This window comes from Palaemon carinicauda, chromosome 13, assembly GCF_036898095.1.
Source record: "Palaemon carinicauda isolate YSFRI2023 chromosome 13, ASM3689809v2, whole genome shotgun sequence".
Lineage (NCBI taxonomy): Eukaryota > Metazoa > Arthropoda > Malacostraca > Decapoda > Palaemonidae > Palaemon > Palaemon carinicauda.
The window spans coordinates 135,848,647-135,862,867 of record NC_090737.1 but is presented as its reverse complement, the minus strand read 5'-3'; the positions used below and the strand labels follow the sequence as shown (position 1 = coordinate 135,862,867).

The 14,221-nt window shown below is 35.0% G+C and overlaps 2 protein-coding genes across 3 annotated transcripts in view; one reads left to right on the top strand and one right to left on the bottom strand.

Annotated features, from left to right (window-relative positions):
* LOC137652477 (pre-mRNA-splicing regulator WTAP-like) overlaps positions 1–13,515 on the top strand; it is a 140,116-nt gene extending 126,601 nt beyond the window's left edge. Inside the window, exons 5-6 of the mRNA XM_068385910.1 lie at positions 9,826–9,980; positions 12,405–13,515. Of these exons, the coding sequence (XP_068242011.1) occupies positions 9,826–9,980; positions 12,405–12,982 (733 nt within the window). The 3' untranslated portion in view covers positions 12,983–13,515. The remainder of the gene's footprint in view (positions 1–9,825; positions 9,981–12,404) is intronic.
* The window catches only part of Sans (SAM_USH1G_HARP domain-containing protein Sans), a 202,394-nt gene that overhangs the window by 44,842 nt on the left and 143,331 nt on the right, over positions 1–14,221 (bottom strand). The gene's annotated exons all lie outside the window — the stretch shown is intronic.

Genomic DNA, 14,221 nt, shown 5'->3' with positions numbered 1-14,221 from the left:
TCTATGTTCCTCTTAATCTGAAAAGTAAGTGAATGGTTTGCCTTGTATTTGTGTGTGACAAAAAGTTCTTCCTTATGTTCTGGTTGGGCATTTTTGATATCCATAATAACGTGATTCGCCCCCCTCCCTCGCTCATCTTCTTTATGAATATCGGATTAAGTCAACATCTTTATTTCTCTCAATCTGTCAATGGTCTGTAGTTTGAATATCAAAGTTTAGAAGGGTATTTTGAAAGACTTGTCTGTCTCTATCTTCAGATCAGCCCATAATTAAATACCATTAGATTAATGGACACTGTATGCTAATAGATGTTACCTATTTTTCCTCTGATAACAATACTGGTTTTTTTTTAATTATTGAGTTTATAGTGATCTTGAGTTTTCTAAAAGAAGAGGCACTGATTTTCAGTTTACTGGTGATTTCATAAAATATCGAGTTCATAGTGATCTTGAGTTTTCTAAAAGAGAGGCACTGATTTTCAGTTTACTGGTGATTTCATAAAATATTTCCAAGAGATTAATACTTAATCTTTGTGATCAGAATTATACTATCTAAAATTTTAGTATGAAAGGATGAAGTCATGACAGCAAAGTATCCGGTTAGTTCCTTGAACTTCAGTTTTTATTTAATATGGGCCCAGTGTGTAATCTATAAAGGTAACTATATAATTAATAAAAAGACAGCAAAATTAACATAGTCCTGCTCATATGACAAGCTGTGTATTTCTAGAATTGATAGCAAATGCCTCCTGAATTTTTGGTTAAGACAGGGTAAACGCCTCTGGACATTTTCAGTCCAGTACATGTTTCACAAATAGGTTTAGTCAACAGAGTTATTGGTCTTTTTGTTTCAGTCATGTTTTTTTTTTAATATGGTCTGTGTATATGGACCTCAAGTTTATTTTCCTTCAAGCATGACAAATTGATGTTTTTTTTTACAGTGCTTTAGTTACTCGAGACTATTTCCTGCTGTCCTTAATTACTTTTCACATTTGTCTTTTGTTTTGCTAGAGGCCTACTTTTACATCAGTGAGACATGCTTTTTCCAAATGACAGAATGAATATGAAGAAGCCATTTTTATCAATGATGTACTAGTGTCCTCTCAGAGGTTATGAAGTGTACATATCTGGTCAAGTATGTGTGATTGTTTGTGCACACAGACATAGTGATCAATCATCATGTCTGTAAATGCGTATTGGTGTACAGTAGTGTGGAGATCATTCCCCAGGAAATTTTTTTGAAATAAGTCCGAGTATCAAGTGTCAGAAACTCTAAGTTTATTATAGGCAATCCAGAGTGCATAGTTTCTCTTTGAGGTGTTTCACGAGTAGAATGCATCGTCTATCACTGTATGTTATTATATTTAATTGTATGTTATAGTCTAGTGGTAAAAGGGGTTCTTGAAATCTTTCAATGTACCGTGTTGCACTCTCTTTTAGGTTAGTATTTTTTATGAACCAGTACTCAACAAGTGGTATCCAGACATGAAAGGTAAGTTTGATAATGTTTTCTGTTGAAGTTTTATATTTTTTTTCAGGGTTTTATTATTTGTTGCATTCAGAAATTTTTCAGAGTGACAGGCTTCAATTTCATTATTGAGAAGTGTGATGAAAGATTATTTTCGTTTCACAAATAATGTTTCACGGGAGTTGGTGTTTAAAGAAAAAAATCAGGCCGACTGATAATTCCAATATTCTCTTCCTTTCTGTTTAGTCTTTGCGTGTCTTCTGCCTATCACTTCTCCTCATTTTTGGTCCCTTCCCTTTTTCAGCCTTTCTTTTTTCAATTTGTTCTTATTTTCACCTCTCAAGAATGTATCCTTCGGGAAGGCCATATCAGTCCATAAATGTGACTGTGTTATTAGTAGACTTTTATGCTTTTAATGATTTACTTCATGACAAACCCATCAGTTATTTTGTCCCTCATGTCTGTCATGAAATACTCAGAGACAAAGTCATTCCAAAGGAAAAGAAGAAAGTGGCTGGAGGATACTGTCCATGTGTCTATAGATCTGTAAGTTGGCCTCATTTATCATTTGTTGCACTTGTGTGTGCAGTCATTCTTCAAGTTCATCATGGTATCACTAGTAAGATCATTTGATAATGCTAAAGTTTATTTAAGAACCAGGCTTCTTTCACATTGAGTGAAGAACTATAATTTTTTTCTACGTATAGATTCTACTCTCTCTCTCTCTTTAACATCCAGTTCTCAAAATGTAGAATATTTGCATGTTTTCTAATCTCTCTCTCTCTCTCTCTCTCCTCTCTCTCTCTCTCTCTCTCGTCCAGTTCTTAAAATGTAGACTATTTGCATGTTTTCTAATTTCTCTCTCTCTCTCTCTCTCTCTCTCTCGTCCAGTTCTTAAAATGTAGACTATTTGCATGTTTTCTAATCTATCTCTCTCTCTCTCTCTCTCTCTCTCTCTCTCCTCTCTCTCTCTCTCTCTCTCTCTCTCTCTCTCTCTCAAAATGTAGACTATTTGCATGTTTTCTAAACACTTCCCCTGGAAACAATGAATTAAATTACTAGTTTTTTTTTCAGTCACGATAACCTACAACTATGTAATGTATTGCCAACGTTTTCTTTTTCAGTTGAAGTGACTAATTCCACTTCGGTAGTTTGTTGGTTCCTGGCAGAACTTTACTGCAATTCTCCAATATGAAATGGTCATGACAGGATTAATTAGTAAACCCTTATTTTTTTTAATCTTCCACATACACAAAAAACATACCACAACCTGCTTTATTCACTAGTGTCTACACCTTTGCTCCCAAACTATTGTAAAACCCCGAGACGTGCAATGTAGTTTATTGAGTCGCATTTGTCGACTCTGTTTGCCAGAAGGATTGGCTCTTAAGAGGTGAGAAGTGGAGCAAAGTAATGTTAGAGCATTTGGAGTGTTAGGTAGGAAGAGATCAAAGAGGGATGTTTGAAAAGTTAAAGGCAAAATACAATGAAGCCGGGAAGGAAGGGATACCAAAAGAAATCCTTACTATATGAGATATGTCACACAAGGTACTATATAAGTTGGTACCTTATATGAGTTATACCTTTTACTGGAGTTTTGAATGAAAAGCTTGCTTAAAATATAGTTGAATAATTCTTGGAAATTAGTTGCTTCAACAATTTACAATGTATTTAGAACCTTTATTTGTTGCCATCTTGCACATTTAGCATTGTCTCACGAACGAAATGGTTAACCTGTATATTGTCAAATTTTTTATTTTAAAAAATTATGAGATTTGTAGATGGCTTTCAAAGACCAGTTATCTTGATTGAGAGAACTGTTTCCAATAAGCTCAAGTTGAAATTAAAATATTTTTATTGGCGGCTAGTAATCTTCATATAGACCGACGGTGTATCGCTTTTTGTACGTTGTTCTTTTTATATGATGTTGCCATTAAAATTACAGCAGCCAAAAGCCTAAGATTTCACCTAGTTGTAAATTAATTGACTATTGTAAGGTTATTTGGTGATTTTGGAGATTTGCAGGCTGGTTTTGTTATTGAAACAGCTTATATCGAATATCCCCATTGATATTACAATATTTTGAAGTCCCAGCTTGCATGACATGTCTCCAGAACTATCTCTTCTTGAATGGTCACTCCTTAAGGCCAGAGCTGCTATGGGCAAGGTTTTGATTTTTCAGCCAGTTCCCAATTGAATAATTGTGAAAGATAGTTTAACGATACCTCCAAGCTAAAAGATTAACGACTCTGGGCTGACCTGATATTTTTTATACATACATACATACATATACCAAAGGCACTTCCCCCAATTTTGGGGGTAGCCGACAACAACAAGAAACAAAACAAAAAGGGGACCTCTACTCTCTACGTTCCTCCAGCCTAACCAGGGACTCAGCCGAGTTCAGCTGGTACTGCTAGGGTGCCACAGCCCAACCTCCCACATTTGCACCACAGATGAAGCTTCATACTGCTGAGTCCCCTACTGCTGCTACCTCCGCGGTCATCTAAGGCACCGGAGGAAGCAGCAGGGCCTACCGGAACTGCGTCACAATCGCTCGCCATTCATTCCTATTTCTAGCACGCTCTCTTGCCTCTCTCACATCTATCCTCCTATCACCCAGAGCTTTCTTCACGCCATCCATCCACCCAAACCTTGGCCTTCCTCTTGTACTTCTCCCATAAACTCTTGCATTCATCACCTTCTTTAGCAGACAGCCATTTTCCATTCTCTCAACATGGCCAAACCACCTCAACACATTCATATCCCCTCTAGCCGCTAACTCATTTCTTACACCCGTTCTCACTCTCACCACTTCGTTCCTAACCCTATCTACTCGAGATACACCAGCCATACTCCTCAGACACTTCATCTCAAACACATTCAATTTCTGTCTCTCCATCACTTTCATTCCCCACAACTCCGATCCATACATCACAGTTGGTACAATCACTTTCTCATACAGAACTCTCTTTACATTCATGCACAATCCTCTATTTTTTACTACTCCCTTAACTGCCCCCAACACTTTGCAACCTTCATTCACTCTCTGACGTACATCTGCTTCCACTCCACCATTTGCTGCAACAACAGACCCCAAGTACTTTTTATAGAAATTATTATAGGTAGAAGTAGATTTGGTGCATCTGATGGGTTATATTCAATAATTTTGCGATAAAGCAGGCTTCATGATTTGCAGCGAATTGTATTTAGTAGCAAATCTGCCTGAGTGCACTTATTCATGAACACTCATTATCAAGAGGTTGGTTATTCTTAAATTTCTGAAAACCTTACCCTTTTAGAGAGTAACTTATGCAAATTCAGAATGGTGGTTTTTGCCAGTAAAAGATCTACAGAAGCTGGCCATATGCTCGAGTTTGAGAGAACCTTAAAAATTCTGACTATTTGTTGCTTGAGAACAATGACAGAAAACTAGACATAATCTTTTATACTTCCAGCTAGGGTGTTAGTAGCTGACCTCCTTTTGAACCTCTTGGCCCCTTTTTTATCTTTGAAGACATTCTTGATCTCTGACATACAGTATTATGGATGCCTCCGACAGTCCTTACTTATCACTTATTCGTTCCTCAACTAATGAAGTGGAGCAGGGATTATCCTCATTAAATGTGATGGACATATGGATATTGTATCCAAGAACAGCTTGCTCTAAGGGAACTAATTTGTTGAAGGTAGAACACACATGACCCAGCTTCTCCCATAAGGCAAAGGTCAGGCCATCTGAACACAGGTGTCGGTACTATTAGTTTCTGTTGTCCAGTTTCCGGTCTTTGTTGTTTTGCCCCCTTTAGGTTTTATTAATTTTATCTTTGTTCCAATTGGATTATTAGCATCAAGTCACCTGTTTATTACAGCAGACTAAGTGCTTCTGTAGTCTGCATTATTTCTATTACTGTACAGTATTATTGTTACTGAAAGGTAGTTAATCAGACTGCTGATTCAAATAATGGGTAGATTAGTGTGACACTTCTTAAAGGATTCTACTTAAATCTAACCAGATGAAATTAGTCTGGGGAAAAAGCTATCTTTTGAAACTTTTTATGGGAAGGGAGCAAATGGAATGTGTAGGTCAAAACATGGGAGTTGTAGCAGTGTCATCAAACAGTAGTTCAATCATTTTTCAAAAAACACTCGATAAATTTTGTCATTTCCTATTGGAAAATCAGATGGTACCTCTAACTATCATCAGACAAAAACATCTTACGCATTCCTTTCATTACTGCAGTATATCAATAAGGTGTTTGGAAGAAATTTTTTTTTTTTATTGAATTCATCACATGAGTCAATAAAACAAACTGGCCAGAAAATTAGATTTTTAAAAGTAATGTGAAAAAAGTAATTAAATCAACTACAAGCATATGAAAGTTTCACAAACATCTTTGAAAAATTAATAAGTGAGGCTATTTACTGTATAATATATTGTAAGATTTTAGAATGTTAGAATCTACAGTAGTGTGCACTTAATATTCCAGGAATATGCCAATATTTCTTCTTGAAATAAAACCTTGGCTACCCAAGTAAAGTTGAAATTCACACCTTGAGGGTCTAGTTAGACGTACTGTATTGAGTTGAAGGTTTTAGCTCAATGGTTGTGAGGTTTCCTATTCTATGAAATTTATTTTTGTTGAATATTTGAATGACCATTAATAGGAATGTGTTTTCAATTTGGTGTTAAGAATTCTAGCTTTTGCCTATTTCAGCTGCAACTGTATTTCTTTACTAGCCATTTATTGCTGGGAAGTCCACCTTTGCATGAAAAATGGTGAATATACAATGAATTATCGATTTATAGGGAATGTTTGTTGAAGCATAGCATTATAAGGTCAAAGCTATTATGATCATATTTATAATAGCTTCTAATCAGATCAATAGCTCATATTTCAACATGTATGTTTGTAAGATAGAAGTTTGTGCCCAAGTCTCCTTAAAAACACTGAGGGCCCTTTTAACCTCTTCAGCTGTTATTGTATATTACTATTTATGACATCATCCTCGAATTCATATCCATTCTTCTTTAAAGTGAATTTCAAAGAACAATTTTTATTCCAGTATTTCTTCATTTTCATGTAATAGACATGCCTCGTCTTTAATATTATCTTGGCCATTTTGCTGTCTTGAATATTTTTCCTTTCCCTTATGATTTTTTTATTTGTTTCCGTTTCTCCCCACTCATCTTTGACTTACTTACCTGCTTTTAGCCTCCTTTACCCGGTGCAGTACTGTATTCATCTGTATCTTATTCTCTGCTTATAGAATTTTCCTATTTTCAATTGACATTTGTAAATCCTGATTCTACCAGTCTCTCTTCCGTTGTAACACTTCTAGTGGTGTCTATCAACCACTTTGTTATATGTTGGTTGATATTTTTTCTGGATACTAACCACAACCAATGCCCATGATTCAATGCCCTTGATTATTCAGGGCAAAAATTCTTACGAGCCATAAGAAGGCTCGCCACCCTAACAATAATAAACCTACTACGACCCTATCCTCTGTTCAGTCTTCTATTGGGACTGAAAACTATGATATTCGGGTAAGAGTACACGCCGACAACGACGAATATCGGTTTCCATGTTTTTGGTTTGTCATCTTTGTATGTCACTATTTATTTAGCTTGCAGCAATCTTAAGATGTGTTGAACACTCCTTATCACAGTGCAGTCGGTCCTTTCCTTGAGTGCTGTCCATACTTTCAAAATACAGTATGGGTAATGAATTCAATCTGTCTAACTCTTTGATGATCGTGATATTTAGCACATCGTGTTGCTTCCTAGGATGGGTCTTAACCGCAAGCAGAAAAACAGTAGTAAATAAAGTTTTCAAATTGTTGTAGGTACCTTGATATTTGACCAATAACATTTAATTTGTCTTCATTCTTTCTTTTTAAAGGTTATATATTACCACAATTGGAATTGCAATAAAATTTGTGTAGATACGATAAATTTTGATTTGTGCAAAAAAAGAAAAAATGTTACCTAGACAGCAAGGATTTTATTTTTTCAATTTGACCCGTAAAATTTTATGTAAATTACAAAATAAAATGAAAAATAATGCAAAAATAATTTTGTTTTATAGTTATTCGGAACTGCATGTGCTGTGGTTTAACTAAGGCTCTAACACAAGCATAGGCCTATTTCCCATTAGAGCACAATTTTTAATGAATGAAAATACCTTTTTTGACAAAGTCAGGGATGTCCATCAGTTGCCAAATAGTTAAACTTCTTTACTAAGATATGTTATTATCTTTTCTCTGAATAGCTTTCCCTATCCTCACATCTGGGGAAAAATTCTTGATATATCACCATAATCCCTGTGCTTCTTATAGGGTTCACCAAGATTTAATTCGTGAATGGGGGAAAATTATGCCTCCTTTCAGACTTTTCTTAAAATCAGCTGTCTACTTTGTGGCCATTTTTATGTGGTATCCCATCTAAATGTTGCACTTGATGAAGCATTTGATAAAGTTTCTCAGAATTGTTGCTTTTCATCTTCTAGAGTTGATTGTATTCAGTATGTAGACAGAACAAATGTAATACCTTCTTTCCTTAAATAGTTTTCATTAATATTCTTTCAACTTTTTGCCCTATTTCTATCACATCTTGATCCATTTCATCCTTGATCAGTATGATCCCTCTGTTTTACCTTTATCACGCGACCATTTCACCAGAATTTGTATTTTTCGACATTGCAACTTTCAGGGTTTTTAGCCAGCTCTTATATCTTGTCCCCTGACTATATCAAATGTTCAGGTTTATTCCTATCAGCATTTGGACAACTTTCCAACTCTTAACTATCATTGTTCCAACATTTATAGTGGACACTTCTATAGAGCTTACCTTGTTTGCATCTTCACCTGGGTTCTTCACAGTCCTGCTTATTTACAGGCTGCTGGATATTTGGGTCTTTAAATTTTTTGTCTGTTTTCTTCTCTGGTTCTTTCTTTGGTTAGTGTTGAACTAAACCCATTCATGTTTCCCGGGGCTAGGGACTGTCTGTTTTTTCATTGTTCATTTGGAATGTTATTACCCTCAAAATGTATATTAAGTGCTCTAGTGTATAAAGCTGAAAACAGTATATAGAGATGCCAGAATATTCATTGTATGTTAGGGCGAAAAGGAAAGAACTGACCTTGGAAAAGGGTACTGCATCAAACTGTCTAACCTGAGAATTGTAGTATGTCGTGGTGATTTGTGCCTTGACCAGCTTACTCTAATCTTGTATACTTGTCATCAGTCCTATTGTTGATATACAAGGAGCATACTTGAAAACTATATAGTATTGCAGGGAAATAAGCAAACTCCCAAAGGGAGAACGAGTCTTCCATAACTTGAGTCCAGATGAACTCTCCCTACATTTGATCATCCTTTCATTGTGTAACTAGTGAAGGAATTTGTTTAATGAAATTTTAGGAGCACTGCATCCAAGTTTGCTTAAATATTTTATAAATTTTACATATTTTATAAATACCGTTCATCCACAAATTGGCGAAGGTATTATGTAATGTTAAAGCATTCACAAAGTTACAAATTGCTTAGCTCCTCAGGGAATGAACAATTGATCTATACCCATCTGTTAGGGAGCAGTCACCTCTGACATCTTTTCCATCTCAAGAACAAGGGCTTTTTCTTATTACACGACACACAAACCTGCCATTTGAGAACACCAGTCTAGCACAAACACTGTTGAGATGGGCACTTTAAAACCGAATTTGTTATGATAACCTTTCATTTATTTACAAGACTAGCCAGAAAACATTCTATGGAAACATTCATATTTTGACCATTGGACGAATCTCAGACATGTCCCTTGATAACTGTCTGTGTGTTTTGAAAAATAGATATTACAATAAATTTTTTTTTTTTTTTGCTATTACTGTATATCCTTATGTAGAAGTAAACTTTTCAGACTATGGTAAGGAGTGAGTAGTTTTAAAATAAAGCTTAAGTAATAAGGATACTTTCTCATAATTTATAGTAATTTTAATTTTTTTTTTTTTTTTTTTTATAGTTTTCACCTCTGACATTTTCATTAGAGGCATTTATCATGTCTTTTTAAGTACTTTACTGTACATAAAATGTACTGTATTGGCCTCTAAAGATGATATAGTAAATAAAAAAGGGTTATGTCTTAAGTTGTTTGAAATGTTCGTTGGCAGTTTTTCTACAAGTTGCAAGTTTTGGGTTTACAGTGTTCCAGTAAACGGTATACCGGAATCCTTTGGATTATATTTTGCATCTTTGTTACCATTTATTCTTGAGACTGAAATGGTCTCGTGAATTTGGTGGGTAATTATTTTCATTTTGAGATAATTATTCTAGTAAAGATTTTTTTTTTTTTTCAGCAATACTGGCAAACAACTGATGGCCAAGTGTCGTCTGCTTATCAAGGAAAATGAAGAATTAGGAAGAATGATAACGTCTGGTCGTTTGGCTAAATTAGAAGGTGAACTAGCTCTTCAAAGAAATTTTAGTGAAGAGCTTAAGAAATCTCAATCGGGTAAGTGCTGTTAATAAAAATTAATAGGAATTTGTTGAAGTAAGGCCTAATTTATCTGCAGATATGTTTACTTCTTTTGGGTTGTTACCAGTCACTTTGTTACATATTTCAAGATTTTTCATTCTCTGTCTACCATAATCAAATACTATTGCCTGAAGAAATATGTTGATAATAACCTCGGATATTTACCTACCAATTAGGTTATTGTTAACATTATGACACTGTGAACATAAAACTTCTTATACCAGCGATGTTATTTTCAATGAATTACTAATGAATAATCTTGCCTTTTGAGAAGGATATTTTATATTTATAAACAGTGCAACTCCCTTGTAATGGAGTTTATTAATTGTTCAGGTGTGTTTTACTTGTTTTAAGGGAATGTTTTAACTTGAAAGGTAATCAGTGTAATTTTTCTTAAGAATTTTTACCTAATGCTAGTTGATCTCTATTAAAACAACAGTAAATGGTTTGTAATGTTTATTAAATGGTAAAGGATGAAGGATGGGCAATATCCAATGTCCTTTCTAAGCCAAGGCCTAGAAGAAAAGAAAGGTAAGCAAGCAATAAACCTGCCACTAAAAGGAAGAATGATTATGATAGGAAGAGTAAGAGTGACAAAATTCCTGTTTGGTGAAAGAAGGAAGAACATTACGAGATGAGGTAGAAATTTGGATAGGAAACTGCAACTCAGAAATTTGGATAGGAAACTGCAACTCAGAAATTTGGATAGGAAACTGCAACTCAGAAATTTGGATAGGAAACTGCAACTCTATAGTATAAATGAAGACAAGAACTGGTTGTGAAAGGAAGACCAGTCATTTAGTAAGATGATTTTAAGACTTGAATAGAGTACAAATCACCTCGGAAAACGTTAAATGTTACAAAAGTAGTGCACATAGAAAAGAAGGGGAAAAGAGATTGTAGAGATAAGTGAAGGTGGGGCAATAGGTCATATTATTAGAGCCTGTTCTATTAAGAATGGAAACAAAAGAAGCATCTCAAATATTATAGCAATAGAGTAATCTTAAACATACAGATGTTAAATATAAGCTTCACATCAGAGTAATAAAATATTTTTCCTTGTCTTAACAATACTATCAAATTTCAGTTCAATCTGTCATATTAAAGGTTTTTTAAAGTGAATTGTTGTAGTCGTGTGTGTTTTCACACGGTTATAAGATTGACCCCCCCCCCCTTGCATTCGGGATTTATGCCAAACATTTGAAATATATCCTCATTTCTTTTGAAAGTTTATATAAGAAATCACCAGTTTTAGATATACAGTATATGGCTTTTACTTGATAACTAGGATTTAGCAATTCATTTGCAGTTATGGGTTGACCTTGACAGTTCCTCATCAAACTTGAAAAAAAACTAAGTCCATAATTCACTATACCATCATTGTACCAGTTATTTCAGAACCTAGTATCATAAAAGAATCCCAGCAGAATGAGTAGCATTGGTTATTTATGGCTAGAATATGCAGAACTTCAATATATGCTTCTCTGATCTTGACAGTACAATGTTGAGTCTGTTTTTTTTAACTTAATTTTCTCGTACTGCTACACAGCTTCCTTTCCTTTTTAATATTTTGAAACATTTTCCTTAACTTTGAATATTGGATTCTTTTATTAGGCCTTTGAATTTTAATAATGTGACTTGTGCTAGGAGAGGAATTTTAGATGTACAGATTTTGTCAAAGGCTATGCTGAGAAAAACAACTTTGTTATTAGTGATTAGATGTACAGTACTATAAACATTTCTTGTCTTATAACCACTGATATCATTGAGCTATAACTATGAAACTGAGGACTGAAACATGTTGGGTTATCTTAAATAAACAAGCACCAAGTCAGCTAAGATTCACTACTGCATTATTCAATAGTAGAATGAGACCTAAGTGGTCTTTAGTAGCCTTGAAGCTAATGATGGGTTAATATAGGTTAAATATTTCAACATTGAAATTTTCACTTTCTCATATATAAACTTCCAATGTATTTTAATGAGTAGGGATATCTATAGTGAGATTTGCAGTAAGGAGGCCTTGCCTTCACATCCTAGATTTTGTTGACAGTATTTTGTAAAGGGTTCCACTGAGGTATTGTCTGTTACAACCTAATTATTGAACTTCAACGTCTCCAGTTTTCACCCCTCCATAACTAAAGTGAATAATTTGCTCTGTACATTGAAGATGTATAGTTGATTTGGTTGTCTGGTTAAAGATGTATTTCATAATCGTTATTAATGTTTTTCAACAGTGGATATACTATACTATAATAAGTTATCATTTTGAAAATTTTTGCTGCTTTGGATTATCTGAATAAAAATAAATTTACATGAGATTTTGTTTGTAGGTGTTATTCTTTATTGACTGTATAATCACGTACAAAATGGTAGTAACACTTATTTTTCTTTCTTCAGAATTGGATGAATTTTTGTTGGAAATGGATGAAGACACAGAGGGTATGCAAGGGACCATCTATTACCTACAGCAGCAATTAAGGCAGGCAAAGGAGCGCATTGCTCAGCTCAATTCTCAGTTATCCGTTACTCAGATTTCGGCATCACAACCTGGTGATGACTCTGGTTCCCAAATATTGACTGAAGAGGGCAATAGTGAGTTAAACAATGAGATGGAACGGACAGAAGTGCCACTAGTGCCTCCCCAGCCAAATGGGGATGCCACACATGACGAGTCACAGATTAATAGTGAAGCTTTTGAATCGGATGCTTCAGCAGCAGCAGCACCAGCTCCTCTCACTAATGGACGCAAACGGACTCAGAGTGAAATGGAGGAAGGGGGGAAAGGGGCCGAGGGTGTGGGTGTAGGGATTGGGGATGGAGAGGTAGATTCTGGGGAAGGAGACTTCACTACCAATGAAGTTGATGGCCTACCACCTCAAAAACGGACCAGAACTGACGGTGAAGTTGAACAGGTTGGGGTTGGTGTGGAAGAAGAAAGTACAGTTGTGGAGAATGGTGTGGCAGAATCAGAATAGGCGAGGTGGAAAGAGTTTGTTTTGGCTTTCATCATGCTCTTCTTCAGAATCTATATGTTGGTGGATTGCAGTTGCTCTCTAAGAGACTAGCCACCAATTATGCTCTTTTATTACCGAACTCTATGTGGTAAGGGGGGCAAAACCTGTAGTTTACACCGTTGATCTACAAGTGGTCGTCACGAACCGCTTTGACTGTCCAAATTTTGTACAGATGAACAGACATTTTTGTATAGCAAATTCTGATATATTAATTCATACACATGGTTATGTGTACAAGTAGACTTTGCAAGTATCCCACAGACCTGAGCAGTTTGTTTTATTGATCTTGCTCAGGCCTTTCAAGTCTGTGTTCCCCATCCATCTACACTGCGTGCTGCTGACAATAATTGTGAAGACCCAGCTGCCGACACGCTGTTATAACAGATGACTTTTATCCTCGGTTGAATTTTACTATTGTTTATAGTCTTTTATTTATTCTTGTTTGCAGATGCTTATATTAGTGTAAATCTGTTATATAAATTATTTACTTTTAATGTATACTTACTTATGACACCAACTACTGTATTTATTTTTTCACTTTCTATACACTTCCTTTAAGCAGATTTCTTGAGCTCTAAGCTTTTTAAATCAGTCTGAAAGTTTATGTTGACAGTTTATAATGATTATTTCAAATAACCTTCTCATAACAGACAGATATATATCTATAGTATATGTATAGTCTTTCCTTCTAAAATGATCAGTGTTTCAACTATTATTATGTTTACTTGTGACTTCAATATCTCTACAAATTTTTAACGTTAAACACAAAATCAAGAGGTAAGAGTGGTCCGTGTTAGTTTGTGAATGAAGCGGATGGGTCTTACACCATGCTCACCACGTGTTTCTGTGTCACATCATTGCAGCTTCATATTTTCCGTGAGAGTTTGGATTGCAGCATATTATATAAAATGTACCTACATCTGGCTCTGTCATCAAAACCAGCTATTCCAAGTATCTTCATCGAGGCATTTGAAAGTGACGGTAAGATAACTCTTGAGTTAATATAAAGGAGTTAGATTAAATTTAATGGCATTTTAATACCAAGACCATTTTGGTCGAGTGTTCGTGTTCTATTCGTTCTAAATAATGACACAGTAATACAAAAAATTAGTACAATATAAAGAATGTGTTTGTTGTATTTTACCAAAGGATGCCCTCGTGATTGCCATAATGCTACCCAACGTTTTGAAAGTTTCAATT